Raw genomic sequence first — 16,053 nt, forward strand, 5'->3', positions numbered from 1 at the left:
TATACCAAGAAGTTTCACCTCGTCGTCACATTTTCTGTTGAATCCATTTAGGTTGAAGACCATATTTTTGAGTGTGTGTTTTTTTACCTATGGCAATTGCCTGGAATTTTTCTGGGTTTGCCTGCATTTTGTTGAAGGAGAACCATGGTATTAGAGAGTTACTATCTTCCTCTAATGATTTAATTACTGAATCAAAGTAGTACTTGATTTAGACAGAGTGTTATCATCAGCATAGTTATATAATTCACAGTGTTTGATAAAAAGAAAGATGTCATTTATAAATACATTAAATAATAAAGGGCTAAGTATAGATCCCTGAGGAACACCTTTATAGATATCTTGCATTTGACTGATACTCTTGACCTATTTTTACACACTGTTTTCTTGTTGTAAGATAACTTTTTAGCAATTCAAGAGCAGATGGACTAAGGCCATATTTTTCCAATTTACAAAGAAGTAGATCATGTGGAAGACAGTCAAAAGCTTTACTGATATCGGCCATCAATATTGCTGATAAGTATTTATGATTATCCAGTGCCTTTTTCCAATCTCCAAAAATTTTAAGTAATGTTGACTGACAGCCATAGCCTGGTCGAAAAGCCGCAAGGAAATGGTAAAAAAAATCATCAAAGTATTCAATAAGTTGATTTTCTATGGCTGTTTCAAAAATTTTAGATATAGCAGGTAAAACACTAACGGGTCTATAATTACCCTTTCAAGAACACTTTCTTTATGAATGTGTGCCACGTGGGCAATTTTTAACGAGTCTGGAAAAATGGAAGTGGATAATGATAAATTTACAAGCTGTGTGATAGGTTTAATCACTACAGGTTTAGCAGCGTGTAAAATTTTTGGTGATATACCATCTACACCAGTTGCCTTTGTAACATTAATTTTACCAATTCTTTTAGAAATAAATGCTTCATTTATAGGCTGAAAAATAAGTTTATTTTTGATGTTGACCCATTTGCGTATTTATTAGAAATAGCTTCTATACTTGGGTGTTTGTCATTAACCTGTATGTTGTTGTCACCTATGTTTTTTGCAACATTTACAAAAAAGTTTTTTAAAAATTTCAGATATTTCTTGTTGGTTTGTGATGATTTTGTTGTCTTCCTGTAGTATGGTTTCTTTTTGGCTGGTGCATCCTTTGTTTGTTAAAAATGGCTTTACTGTTGGCCAGAAATTAGAAGGGATATAGTTGCGATACTGTTGTCGGGTCATTTTTTGGAATTAATATTGATTCACTCGTAGGGTCTTTGCATCGGAAATAAAACCTGTTGTTGGCAGGATACGGGTTATGTTCTTCTCGTATATTGTGTGATCTAAACCCCTAAAAGGAGGGATTGTGCTCGATTTTCATATGATGAAGACATACTCTTTCAATCATTCAATTTGATGTCTGGAACTGGCATGTCTGAGTTTTACTGTGCGTATTGCTGTGTGTATGTTTATTCCAAATTGGCTGGAGGTATAGGGAGAGGGTTGAAATCTCACAAAACTTGTTTAACCCGCCGCATTTTTGTGCCTGTCCCAAAGTCAGCTTCCTCTGGCCTTTGTTAAGTCTTGTATGTTTTTTTTTTTTTATTTTGGTTCATTTATATGTTTCGGAGTTAAGTGTGATGTCCATTTTTATTGAACTAGTATTCATTATTGTTTAGGAGCCAGCTAAATCCCGCCTTCGGGTACCTGATTTTCTCGCTGTGTTGAAGACCCATTGGTGGTCTTGTGCTGTTTTCTGCTATTTGGTCGGGTTGTTGTCTCGCTGATAAATTCCCCGTTTCCGTTCTCAATTTTATAAAATCAATTTTGCATAAACTACAATCAATTTAGAATATGCTAAAATCAATATTTATTACCTTGATTCCGCGCCACAACTGTCTCGGCTTAGGGGAGGGTTTATCACTTAAAACATGTGTAACCCCACATCATCATTCTTCACGTACCTGTCCATAATTGGGAGCCAGTAAACCAGTGGTTGTAGTTGATTGTTGTCTGCACTATTTGTTTTTTATTTATTGTTTTAGCATACAACATGCTATTTGTTTTCGTGTTTTGTTCACATGCCATTGGAGGCCTTTTATGGGGGTCTCGATGGGGGTTTACAGAGAAGAGAATGATAGCCTAAAACATAAAGTAAAGATAATAATGGGGTGTTAAAATATAAAGATAAGAGAACAATGGATTAAAAATTATAAAGAATAGAGAAAAATGGACTAAAAATTAAGGAATACAGAAATGAAGGACCCTATCCATACCCTCTTTTATAGCTGATTATAGGGTATGGGTTTTGGTCATTGTTAAAGCTGCACAGTGGCACATAGTTGCTTACATCCCATTCCTTTGGACTCTGAAAGATAGCTGCAATCATATCACAACATCTCCTTATTTTTGTGCATATACATCATTTATAATGCACATGATGTACACATATTTATCACTGTTAACTTTAATTAATTTACCACTGGAATGATACATACTTTTAATTAAATTTCAATACATGTAAATACTTTAATGACATTTCAGTATACAGGGGTGGATCCATCCATTTTTAAAATCAACCTCATCAAAAGTCAATAATTGTATAATGTTTACATTTTTGGTTTAATTCAACTAGGGATTAAACCTAGGACCCCCTTCTTTTTTTTATCACAAGCAACAATATGATTAGTGACTGAGCCCAATAAAAATGTATTTACAATGTTTTTGTTAATTAAAGATGCCCCAAAGTACATGATATGTTTAATAAACAGTCGTTAAGTGGTTGTCGTTGGTTCATATCTGTCATATTTGTTTTCGTAAATTGTTTTGATATATAGATTAGGCCGTTAGTTTTCTCAATTGAATTGTTTCATATTTTTCAGGACGGGGCCTTTTTTAGCCGACTATACGGTATGGGTTTTTCTCATTGTTGAAGGCCGTACGGTTGCCTATAGTTGCTTACATCTTCTTTTTTATACATCAACTTCATTTGTACTTTGGTGGACAGTTGTTTCATTGGCAATCATACCATATCTCTTTATTTTTATATACATGATATATGTACATCTCGTGCGGGATTCGAACTCATAACCTCAGTGTTGACAGGCTAGTGATACAGAAGACAACTCGGCCACCAAGGCCCACAAGTAAATAATAAAACTGTTAACCAAATTGTAATGTATGTAATTCACCTTTTCTGTATAAAGTATTTAATTCATCATTTCAACAGAACCACACGTTACGTTACATATCACATCACATCAGAAAGTGCTCTCAGGTGCCTCTGTTTGACTGCCATTGATTAAAAATGAACCATTCAAATTATAAATATACAAGAATTTGTATGGTATATATACCACAAGGATGACAAGTTTGTTCTCATGTTCCTCTGTCAGTTTCCTGAATTACTTAATTCTTAATCACACGCCCACAGTTAAATCACACTAACAGTATAATCATCCACCCAAAGTTTAATCATACCCACTGTTTAAGAACACACCCACATTTAAATCCTGTACCCACAGTTTAATCACACATCCCAGTGGCGGATCCAGGGGGGTTTCCGGGGATTGGAACCCCCCTTTTTTGACGATCAATGCATTTGAATGGGGACATATAGTTGGAACCCCCCCCCTTTTATCCTGGGTTGGGAACCCCCTTTTAAAAATGGCTGGTTCAGCCCCATCTTTGCTAGCCAAGGGTTACGATCCACTTCCCTCCTGGCCCATCTTCGCTAGCCAAGGGTTACGATCCACTTCCCTCCTGGTCCATCTTCGCTAGCCAAGGGTTACGATCCACTTCCCTCCAAGATGGTTCCGCCCCTGCATCCACAGTTTAATCACACGCCCAAAGTTAATTACACATTCAGTTTAATCATACACACACAGTATACCACGCCCACAGTTTAACCACACATCCACAGTTAAATCACACCCACAGTTCAATCACACATCCATGGTTTAATCACACCCACTGTCTCATCACACACCCACTGATTAATCACACAGCTTCTGTTTAATCTCACCACCAGTTTAATCACACATCAACATTTTAATCTCACCCACTGATTAATTATCACACACCCACAGTTTTATCAGTCACACAGTTTAATCACACATCCACAGTTCAAACGCACCCACAGTTCAAACGCACCCACTGATTAATAACACACCCACAGTTTAATCACACATCCAGGTTAAAGGACACTTAACAGAAAAACTGAATACAGAAATGAATCATGTACAGAATAATGAAATCATGTAATAACAAATGAATTTAATAGTAAAATGGGTTTCACTGGAATTTTACAGAATAAGGGTTATTTTTAAAGATAAAAGAAAAATTACCCCAAAAATTAAAGAATACAGAAATGAAGAACCCCATCCAGACCCTCTCACATAAAAAACGTAATCTAAGTGAAGAATTGAGTTTTTAATATAAGCATTCTATTTATATAAAACTTTGAACAGGCGCAGTATAATATTTGTATTGTTTTGATGACATAACTTTATTTGACAGATTTACTTGAACTGTGTTAAAGAAATCACATTGTTTTTTTTTTATACTTTTTGCCCAAAACATATCTTCAATTAAAAATAAAAGAAATGAACAAATAGTGACTATTAAATGATCTAGTAGCCTTTTGTCTGTGGGGACATAATTGACACTTATATGTGTTTTTACAGGTGTTAATCACTACTTCAAATTTAATGACAAACAATAGGTGAACTAATGGGTAATAAAAATGAATTGTTTTGATTGGAATAATCAATAAATTTGTATATAGTTTATTTTTTATCATATACAAGATTGTAGACTTTCTATACATCATGTACAAAAACATTAAAAAAAACACATGATAAAAAAATTACAGATTTTTTTTTTTAAATTGTATAAAAATTGCTGGTTATAAATTCCATTATCATTTTAAGTCGACCATCAAAGTCAATATAACAATATAAAGAGCAATATTTCTACATAACCTTAACAGCTACCCAAGGGAACAACAAAGTATTTAAAAAGCAGACATCTTATATCACAAAGATTCAATCTCAAAACTTTCATGTAGTAAACTGTTAAAAAAGCCATACATTTACGCTCTACATCCCCTTAAGCTAGAGTATAAGTACAGTTTAATCACATACACTGTTTAATCACACAGTCCAATGACAACCAAATGATTCATCACACCCACAGTTTGAAATCACACATTCAGTTTAATGATAGACCCTCAGTATAATGACAGACCCACAGCTCAATCACATACCCACAATTTATGACACATAACATGTATAAAGTTAAACACCAGTGTGAATTCTCATGTATGTCTGAAATCATGTCTCTATTACATTCATCACATTCTATGATGTTTAACAACAGTATGCGTTCTCATGTGGCTGTATGTTAAAACTAACAATACCCTACACCTCATAATTCTTACAGTCAGGGGTACTACTTATACAATTTATTTTTATTTACTTGAAGAAGTAAATATTAATATACTTATATAAGTAAATTTGTAAGATACTTATACAAATGTATTTTATTTACTTGTATAGGTAAATTATTTTAATGGCTTAGTTAACGTTATGTCCTTTAGACATTCAGATTTTTTTACTTATACACATAAAAAAGTCATACTATTTTTCTTTTCTTGAATTTCTCAGGACTTGTTTGCTCTAATGGAATTTTAATTGTCTGTCCTTTGCAGATGTCTTTACTTATCATTTAAGTGTTATTTCATGGACAATTTGTACAAGTAAATTTTTTGAGAAAACAAGCATTCTGAGAGTATTGCATGGCAATACATAGTCCCCTACTGGGTAAAAATTCATTTTTTCTGGAACAAAATGTTAACTTGTTCTATAACTTGTCATGGTGTAAACAAAAAGTAAATATCATGTCAATATCTTCAAGCATGACTAAAAACAGTGTGGAAAACTGATTATATTAGTGAAAAAAACATTAGATATGATATATAGTTCTCTAAAATTAGATACATTGTATGATGTAATACAGTGTATATCAATTTTCAAATTATAATCAAATGTAATTAATAGTTCCAAATATTTTTTCTTTCATTTGTCACAAACTAATATAGATTTGTAACTTATCTATAAAATGTCAACAACTTTTATCTACACAGTGTAATGTATTGAAATATATACATTAATAAAAATAGATTATTATCTAATTAAAGGATTTCTCTTCATAATTTTTTTTATATCTATAGCATTCAGATAATTAGTTTATACTAAATAACAATCAAACCTGCCAAAAAATTCTTCAAATAATTTAACAAGAATGTCTTTTAAAAAATAAGTTATCTCCCTTTGTACAAAAATATGGTTTAACATAGTACTCTAACATTAGATATGGTCCAGAGTTTTGGTCCATAACTCTGGACTAAATCATCAGACCGGAACAAAATTCGAACTTGATCTATAACTTGTCATGATAAAACTATATACCAAATATCAAACCAATATCTTCAAGAACAAAGAAAAAAAGTGTGGAAAGCTGATTTGCCGGACTGACGGATGGACAGACGGACAGACGAACGGAGTGCAAACCTAAAGTGCCCTTCGACTTCGTCGGTAGTGGACTAATTAAGGTGAGATTATTCAAACCTTATAAGAAAATATAAATACACAAATTTACTTATATAAATATTATTATTTACTTCTTCAAGTGAATAAAAATAACTTGTACAAGTATAGTATCTTTGACTGTCTTACTGAATCCTTTATTACACAAAATGAAAGTTTATGTACATGAAATTCATCACATTAGAGGTTGATCACCAGTGGGTTCTTTTGTTGTTCTTAAGGTTTACTACACAAAATGTACAGACATGACCATGATGACATATATATATGTTCCGGACATATGAGTATTTGGACCATACGAGTATAATACTCGTAACGTTTGGTCATTAACGGGCCGGACCATATGGGTATTTAGATCATATAGGTATTTTTTAAAACAAATAAAAACTTCACAAAGCTCAATCTCCAAACCCAAAACAGCTAAACAGTTGCTAAATGATTTCCTTCACCTTTGACATATTGTCTGAATTTTGTTATCTTGCCTTCGCAAGAGTCAATTCAATTAAAAGCCCTTTACCCTGTCAACTGTTTCGTCTGTAAGTGAAACCACAGGCCTTGTTGACCTTTTTTACTTGAGTACTTAATGATTTTGTTTTTAAGCAAAATTCTTCTTATTTCTACTTATTTTTCATTCAACTTGTGTGTTTTCGCTCCTATTCATACCTGTTACTGCAATGTACTGTTATTGTTTAATTTGTTAACTAAGATCGTATCAATAGGAATTAGAAATCATAACTTGTAGTCTTGTCATGTAATGTTGTCATTTTAGTGTTATATTTAACATTGCCATTAAAGCGGGAGGTTTGGCTAGCCACAAAACCAGGTTCAACCCACCATTTTTTTCTTAAAATGTCCTTTACCAAGTCAGGAAAATGGCTATAGTTATCTTATAGTTTGTTTCTGTGTGTGTTACATTTTAGTGTTTCTGTTGTGTCTTTGTTCTCCTCTTATATTTGATGTGTTTTCCTCAGTTTTAGTTTGTAACCCAGATTTGTTTTTTCTCAATCAATTTATGAATTTCGAACAGCGGTATACTACTGTTGCCTTTATTTATCATGTTTATATCAATTTGAAATATTTAAGAAATTCTAATTTACTAAACATTTGCTAAAACCAATTTAGATTCCAAAATAATGAATTTTAAAAATAGATGATTCAATGTAATAAGTGCTTGCGAGCAAAACAATTGACTTCTTGGTTAACACGTCATTTAGTCATATTTCCAGAAGTTATTTTCCAAAGTCGACATTTCTGTTTTGTAAGAACAAATCGATAATGATCATGCAAAAAAGATTATACTATAAAATTTCTAACTTGTGAATGAATTCACTGTACAACGGTATGTCATTAACAATGGTTACCATACATGTATGATTGTATAAGTGAAAAATTCATTTTTAGAAACACTTTATTTATAACACCTTTTCAATGTCCATCATGTTAATTACCTGGACCATATGAGTATATACCCATATTGTCATGACCATACGCGTATGGTTCAAATACTCATATGGTCCAGAACATATATATATACATGTATCTCATTTATAAGGTAGATTACCAGTGTGTTCTTTAGTTGTTCTTAGACTTCAATACACAAAATATACATACATGACATACATTAAATTAACAAGGTTGTTCACCAGTGTGTGTTCTTGTGTGCTTATTTCTGCTAGTACTCTGACTAAATTCTTTTCCACACACATCACATTTATAAGGTTTATATCCAGTATGTGTTCTTATGTGTCTCTGTAAGTTCCCATTATCAGCAAACCCTCTTCCACATACACTACATTTGAAAGGTTTTTCACCAGTATGTGTATTAATGTGTCTTTTTAAGGAATGTTCCATACTAAACTCTTTTCCACACACATCACATGTAAAAGGTTTATCACCCGTATGTGTTCTCATGTGTTTCTGTAAGTCATTACTTTGAATGAATTCTTTATCACATTTCTCACATGTATAAGGTTTATCACCAGTGTGTGTTCTTATGTGTCTCTGTACATTCCGACTATCAGCAAATCCTCTTCCACATACACTACATTTGAAAGGTTTTTCACCAGTATGTGTATAAATGTGTCTTTTTAACTGTTGTTCCCTACTAAACTCTTTACCACATTTTCCACATTTATAAGGTTTATATCCCGTGTGTATTGTCCAATGTGTATGTAAGTTCTGCTTCGTACTAAATCCTTTTCCACATACTGTACACTCATGGGGTTTATCACCAGTATGTATCATCATGTGTCCCTGTAACATGTGTAAGTGATTACTCATACTAAACCTTTAACCACAAACATCACATTTATCTCCAGTATGTGTTCTCGTGTGTTTTTGTATGTCACATTTTTGTAAAAATTCTTTTCCACATTCATCCCATTTAAACAGCTTCTACCAAGTATGTGTTCTCATGTGTTTCTGAAAAAGAGAAGATAATCATAAAAATTAGAGAAGCACCGTGCGGGCAAAAGCCTTGTTACAATCCTAATGGCTTTGTACTTCCCTGGAGTACATCATGCACGTGTAGATGAAACAGTTATTTGTCAGTAACAAACGATTATACATATATTTTTTCACATCACCTTTGCCACGTACATGTACATGTATGTAGCAGTCAAATTACTGTGATATCCCAGCACTTCAAACATGTGTCAAAAGTTTTTTTTATGTATTTTGGTGGCCATTTTGAAAATGGAGACCAACTGGTAGTTTCTAACATTGAAATCAATTGGAATAGCATATTATACTATGCCTACATCTATTGGAATAGCATATTATACTATGCTTACATCTTGGATACATGTATATAAATCATTAAGTTTCTGATAAGAGGAGGAAGACGGAGTATCCATAGACAACTGCCAACCTTCACAGGAATACTTGCAATCCTAATCAATTAAGATCGGAGTCGAATGAATAATATAAAGGCAAAATTTTACATGTTTTATAAGTTGACAGTTTATGAGTTCACAAAAATGGTTGATATGTATAGATGGAAGGACAAAGTTATATAGTGATGTATAAGTAGTATAATAGGAGGGTTTTTGGTCACCCTCTAGCATACTGATTATGTAACAAGAGGTAGTGAGATCATAAAAAAGACAGACGCAACTAGATATCATTGAGATGGGAGCCATCTCTGTGGGCCCCGCCAGGGCAGTTTCCATGATATTTGGAAGAGGGGGCCTAGAATAAAGATTTTTGAACTTTTTTTTTGCTAAAAAACATAAAATAATTGTGAAATGCATTAATGTAACGGTTCCTGACTTGGAGATTGTATATTTTATAGTTAAAGTGTCAGGGTTTGACATTTTTTATGCCGAATTCTCTCCATTAATTGTCTATGGTATATTAAAATGATTGGATGGATCTTAACAGCAGTAGACCAATAACGAGAAATTCCAAATTCTAGGGTATAAAGCGTTACTTAACATTTCAATAGTACTAGGCCAGGATTTTATGAAAGGGAGGCGTAATAACGGTTGCCCTGTTAGAGGGTTCATGGGAAAGCTTAGAAGCTCATCAAATTATGAAGTAGCCAGACTGATAAATATCTTTCTATATTAGATTAAGTTCTGGTTTCGTTGAACGACACATATGATACAAGACAAACAAACACTGAAGTATAAAGTTATTTCGTTCTAAATATTTTAGGCTTTAATGTGGAATACATGATTGAAAATGAAAAATTGACGTCATTGTATTACAGTACTAAATCAAAGCGATCATGTCACTGTCCAGTTCTAATAGGTGGTATATGGTACATAAATAAATATGGTGCTTGAACTTCATGGCAAAATGTAGGTCAATGTCACTTAGTTACTCACTATAAATGGATATTGAAACAATATGATACTACCAAATGCTATCCAGATGGGAAGTAAAAATGCTATACCAAATATACATGTTACTAGTATAAATGTACCTGAACGCAAAAACCTAAAATGAACACAAAAATACTGACGGACTCTCATTTTCAATGAATGGTTAGACTAGAGTGGATTCATTAGAACCATTTTACGCGGATTTCTCATGGCATAATCGTCAATTATTTTATCATAATCGAGTTTAATGTCTCTCGCGTGAACATAAAGAAGAAGCAGAGCATTTGGACGATCCTCCTTCATGGTGCTTCTCAATCATTCTTGATCAACTTAAGTGATAAGTTAGCTCTTTCCGTGGAGCTTGACGTGACGCTCGTCAAAGCAAGTAAGATGAGAACTTTCATGATGTTTGGAAATAAAGTCGAGCATGCCCTTACATCAGTTAAGGTTGATGTCCTCACCTGGACCCGCCCCTGCCCGCTGTGAATAATGTGTGGTAAAAAATTTGTATCTTTATCATTGGACATGGGGTTGTCAACTGAAACCGAAGTTTATGACCTTGACCTTTGACCTAGGAAGTTGTACATGAATTATATCACACCCTCTGGTGTTGGTTTATATACATGTCAAGTATAAACATTGAAATCATAATGGTTCTCAAGATATAGAGCGGACACGATCTTTACCATAGGACATGGGGTTGTCAACTAAAACCAAATTTTATGACCTTGCTCTTTGACCTAGGAAGTTGTACATACATTATGACACACCCTCTGGTGTTGGTTTATATACATGTCAAGTATAAACTTTGAAATCATAAAGGTTCTCAAGATATAGAACGGCACGATCTTTACCATAGGACATGGGGTTGTCAACTGAAACCAAAGTTTTTGACCTTGACCTTTGACCTAGGAAGTTGTACATACATTATGACACACCTTCTGGTGTTGGTTTATATACATGTCAAGTATAAACTTTGAAATCATAACGGTTCTCTAGATATAGAGCGGAGACAATTTGTTAAGGACGGACGGGACCCCCCCCCCAAAAAAAAAAACAAAAACTGAAAAAACTGAAAAAGGACGAAGTTTACTTTATGATTCATGGTCCAAGAAATGGACGTATTTCGTTTTCAACACCCCTTTACCATGATCATGTCCTGACAAACCTACTGTGGCAAGACCTATTTCACGAAAGACCTGTTGCAACACGCAGAAAGGTTGTGCAGTCCCCATCCAGAGAAGATCATATGGCTGTACAAGATATGGCAACCCCTGTACGGAGAAATACAGAAAACAGCGATTATGCAAGTAAATTTTGTCCGAGGTTTCCCTATTGATCTTGAAAATGTTTACTTTTCATTCCCAGAATGAGAGACATGATCGTATTGGACGATCTGAAGCGACTCTGCAAAAGATTCCCGAATTAATAATTTGTTTACGAAAGGAAGCCATCATAGAAATTTATCGGTAATGGTATTAAATCAAAAATGGTTTTTGATTAAAAACCCTTCACAGTCTCAGGGGAAACTGTCTTTAATTTACTTTGTACTCTTTAACAATCCCATAGATCAACTACTGGAAATATAGGTTAAGTAGAAACTATAGGATGTATAGGTACAATGTAAACAGACAAATTAAGGGAAAAATATAGGGATGTATAGATGGACACAGTTTAAGTGAAAACTATAGGGATGTATAGATAGACAGATTAAGTGAAAACTATAGGAAAGTAAAGATGGACAAACAGATTAAAGTGAAATATTTAGGGATGTAAAGATGGACAGACAGATTGTGTGAAAACTATCAGGGAGGTATAGACGTACAGACAGATTAGGAGAAAACTATAGGATTAATGCATATATAGATGGACAGACAGATTAAATGAAAACTATAGGGATATATAGATGGATAGGCAGATTAAGTGAAAACTATATGGATGTATAGATGGACAGACAGATTACTAGTAAGTGAAAACTCTATGGATGTATAGATGGACAGATGAAGTGAAAACTTAACTATAGGGATTGATAGATCGACAAACAGATTAAGAGAAAACTCTAGAAATGTATAGACAGACAGATTAAATGAAAACTATAGGGATGCATGTGGGTGGAGTCAATAAAAATGAAGCAAAAGTGTGACGAAGAGGGTAGTTCATTAAAATTTCAACACCATTTAATTCAAATAAATTATGGTCCACCAAATTACAGATACCCATTAGTTTATGAAACAAAAGCCTAGAAAACAATATCAACAGTAACAGAAAAATATTTCAGGTAAAAAAAAAATTTAGAAATCCTCTAAGCTAAAGAGAACTTTGTGCATCATTTATTGGATACAAACAATAATTCTAAATGAACAAGAAAGAGGAGAGGAACATTTTGGTACTAAACTTACTTGTCAAAATATTTGAAAAATATTAAATTTATAGCTTTTTTTCAAGGTTTTTTTCTACAACTAGTACTTGAAGTTTTGTTAAAAACAATAAACAAAGTTTTTGTTCACCATATCATTTTTTTTCCAAAGATGTATGCATAGGAAATCATATTCAAAAAGAATTTTAGAAGTGGATGGTCAAATACAGCAGAAACCCCCTGCTATTATAACATGTATAACCTGGCAATTACAGTGAAATATCACACTCCTGACATGAATACTTTTAATAACAATAAGTAAAGAGTATAAGGCTTTTTTTTAAGTTTCATGTTTGGTCTGATGAAATACTGGTATTTTTAGTAAAAAATAAGTTTCCTTTATCATGTTTATCTGTCTACCAGAATTACAGAATTCTGTGAGTGTGGCATAAAATGTCAGGAGTGTGACATCTCTGTTAAAATCAGAAAGTATCTTCTGGACAGCAGTAAATGCTATTAAATTCTGAGTTTTTTAAATCTATTTTTGTAGTAATATTCTGTATCAAAGAAAAACAAAATATTATAGTAGACTGAAATGTTAATTACAAAATAGCTAAACAGATCAATTTTTCATTTCAGGAGTCAGACACTTTTTAAGTACTTTGTTGTATATAGCAAAAAAAAATGCTAAAATTCCTTATTCATGACTGTGTAACCATGGCAACTGCATCCTAAAATTATAATGATGTGATGATTATAGATACATGTATCAAAAATACATTTTGCATTTGAAAAATTATATATTTGATATTTTTGTATTGTTAAATTCAATATGTCTAACTGTACACAAAATATTTAATATATATGTGTTAAGCAAAACAAAAACACATATAACCATAGTCTATGCTTAAAATGATAAGACAATATATAACTAGGCAGAACTATCAGGCTGAGCTCTTATTGCATTTTTATATGAATCTTAAACATGTTTTTGTCATAGTATGGGTAGATATATTAAAACAATGTGATTGTCACACTCCTGACGCTTGTGAAAGGAAACATTAAAAAATCCAACTGTTCTCTATTGTTAACAATTTTAACTTTGATTTCAATTATTCTTCATAGTTTAATATACCAGTAGCAAGTTAAACTTCATATCTGAAGATTATTTCCACACATACAATATATAATATGACAATAGCCTGCAAAAGAGGGACGAAAGAAACCAGAGGGACAGTCAAACTCATAGATCGAAAACAAACTGACAACGCAATGGCCAAAAAATCAAAAGACAAACAGACAAATAATAGTACAGATGACACAACATAGAAAACTAAAGACTAAGCAACACGAACCCAAACAAAAACTGGGGGTGATCTCAGGTGCTTGGGAAGGGTAAGCAGATCCTGCTCCACATGTGGCACCCGTCGTGTTGCTTATGTTATTACAAATCCGGTAAATAGTCTAATTCGGTAGGTCACATTCGTGAAAAGGGAAGGGTGTTGTAGTTACGACATAAGGGACATATCTGATATCATCATGCCAACATCATACCAATATACGACCGCAAATAATAAAAAAAATTTGCAGTCGTATATTGGTATGATGTTGGCGTCGACGTCCGAAGACACATTGGTTTTTGCACAATAACTTTAGTTTAAGTGAATGGATCTCTAGGAAATTTTACCATAAGGTTCAATACCACAAAAGGAAGGTTGGGATTGATTTTGGGGGTTATGATACCAACAGTTAAGGAATTAAGGGGCCAAAAAGGGCCAAAAATAAGCATTTTTGTAACTTCCAGACAATAACTTGTGTGTTAGTGTATGGATCTCTCTGACATTGTACCACAAGGTTCCATGTCACAATGGGAATGCTGGGATTGAATTTGGGGTAATTGCCTCAAAATTTTAGGAATTAGGGGCAAAAAAAAACCGCAAAAAACAAGCATTTTTCTAGTTTCATGACAATAACTTGTGTGTTAGTGTATGGATCTTTCTGAAATTGTACTACAAGGTTCCATACCGGTATCACAAAGGGAAAGGTGGAATTGAGTTTGGGGGTAATTGCCCAAAACGTTTAGGAATAAGGGGCCAAAAAGGGGCCATAAATAAGCATTTTTCTAGTTTCCAGACAATAACTTGTGTTCAAGTGTATGGATCTCTCTGAAATTGTACTGCAAGGTACCATACCACAAAGGGAAAGCTGGGAGTGATTTTGGGGGTAATTGCCTCAAATTTTAGAAATTAGGGGCCAAAAAGGGGCAAAAAACAAGCATTTTTCTAGTTTCAGGACAATAACTTTTGTGTAAGTGTATGGATCTTTATGAAATTGTACTAGAAGGTTCCATATCACAAAGGGAAAGCTGGGTTTGAGTTTGGGGGTAATTGCCTTAAAAGTTAAGGAATTTGGGGCCAAAAAATAAGCATTTTCACAGTTTCCAGACAATAACTTGTGTTCAAGTGTATGGATCTCTCTGAAACTGTACTGCAAAGTACCATACCACAAAGGGAAGGCTGGGATTGAGTTTGGGGGTGATGAATCATATGGGGGTTCAAAAAATTGGGGGGGGGATTTTTTTTTCCTTTTTTTTTTCTTTAAAATTTTCCATTTTAAGTTGGTTATTTTTGATTTATATATAAAAGCAAATAATAATGATATGGTTTGATTTCATCAAAAAATGAAATGTTAGGGTTCTTTGATATGCTGAAAAAGAGGGATGAAAGATACCAGAGGGACAGTCAAACTCATAGATCGAAAACAAACTGACAACGTCATGGCCAAAAATAAAAAGACAAACAGACAAATAATAGTACAGATGACACAACATAGAAAAGTAAAGACTAAGCAACACGAACCCCACCAAAAACTGGGGGTGATCTCAGGTGCTCCTGAAGGGTAAGCAGATCCTGCTCCACATGTGGCACCCGTCGAGTTGCTTATGTTATTACAAATCCGGTAAATAGTCTAATTCGGTAAGTCACATTCGTGAAAAGGGAAGGGTATTGTAGTTACGACATAAGGAACATATCCGATATTATCTGTGAAACGGTTATTCCATAACGGTCAACCAACTCGTGATGGCGTCCGTAAAATTTACGAAGGGATGACTTCAACTTCACCATTTGGAACTCTTGGTTTAATAGCTTCCTTGTGAGCAGCAATCCTCTATCAAGGAAAATGATAGGAAACACAAGCCCGGGAATATCGTATCAATTGGGAGATATATACTCCCTATGCAGGCGCTGCTGGAATGTTGCTACATAGAAATGGAAAGTTC

The 16,053-nt window shown here is 33.6% G+C and overlaps 1 protein-coding gene across 1 annotated transcript in view; it reads right to left on the reverse strand.

Annotated features, from left to right (window-relative positions):
- The window catches only part of LOC127721078 (zinc finger protein 226-like), a 40,035-nt gene that overhangs the window by 10,781 nt on the left and 13,201 nt on the right, over positions 1–16,053 (reverse strand). The window contains exons 2-4 of the mRNA XM_052227761.1: positions 8,222–9,011; positions 2,333–2,361; positions 1,947–2,000 (exon numbers count right to left, since the gene is read on the reverse strand). Of these exons, the coding sequence (XP_052083721.1) occupies positions 1,947–2,000; positions 2,333–2,361; positions 8,222–8,870 (732 nt within the window). The 5' untranslated portion in view covers positions 8,871–9,011. The remainder of the gene's footprint in view (positions 1–1,946; positions 2,001–2,332; positions 2,362–8,221; positions 9,012–16,053) is intronic.

This window comes from Mytilus californianus, unplaced genomic scaffold (genome assembly GCF_021869535.1).
Source record: "Mytilus californianus isolate M0D057914Y unplaced genomic scaffold, xbMytCali1.0.p SCAF_12, whole genome shotgun sequence".
NCBI classification, from domain to species: Eukaryota; Metazoa; Mollusca; class Bivalvia; order Mytilida; family Mytilidae; genus Mytilus; species Mytilus californianus.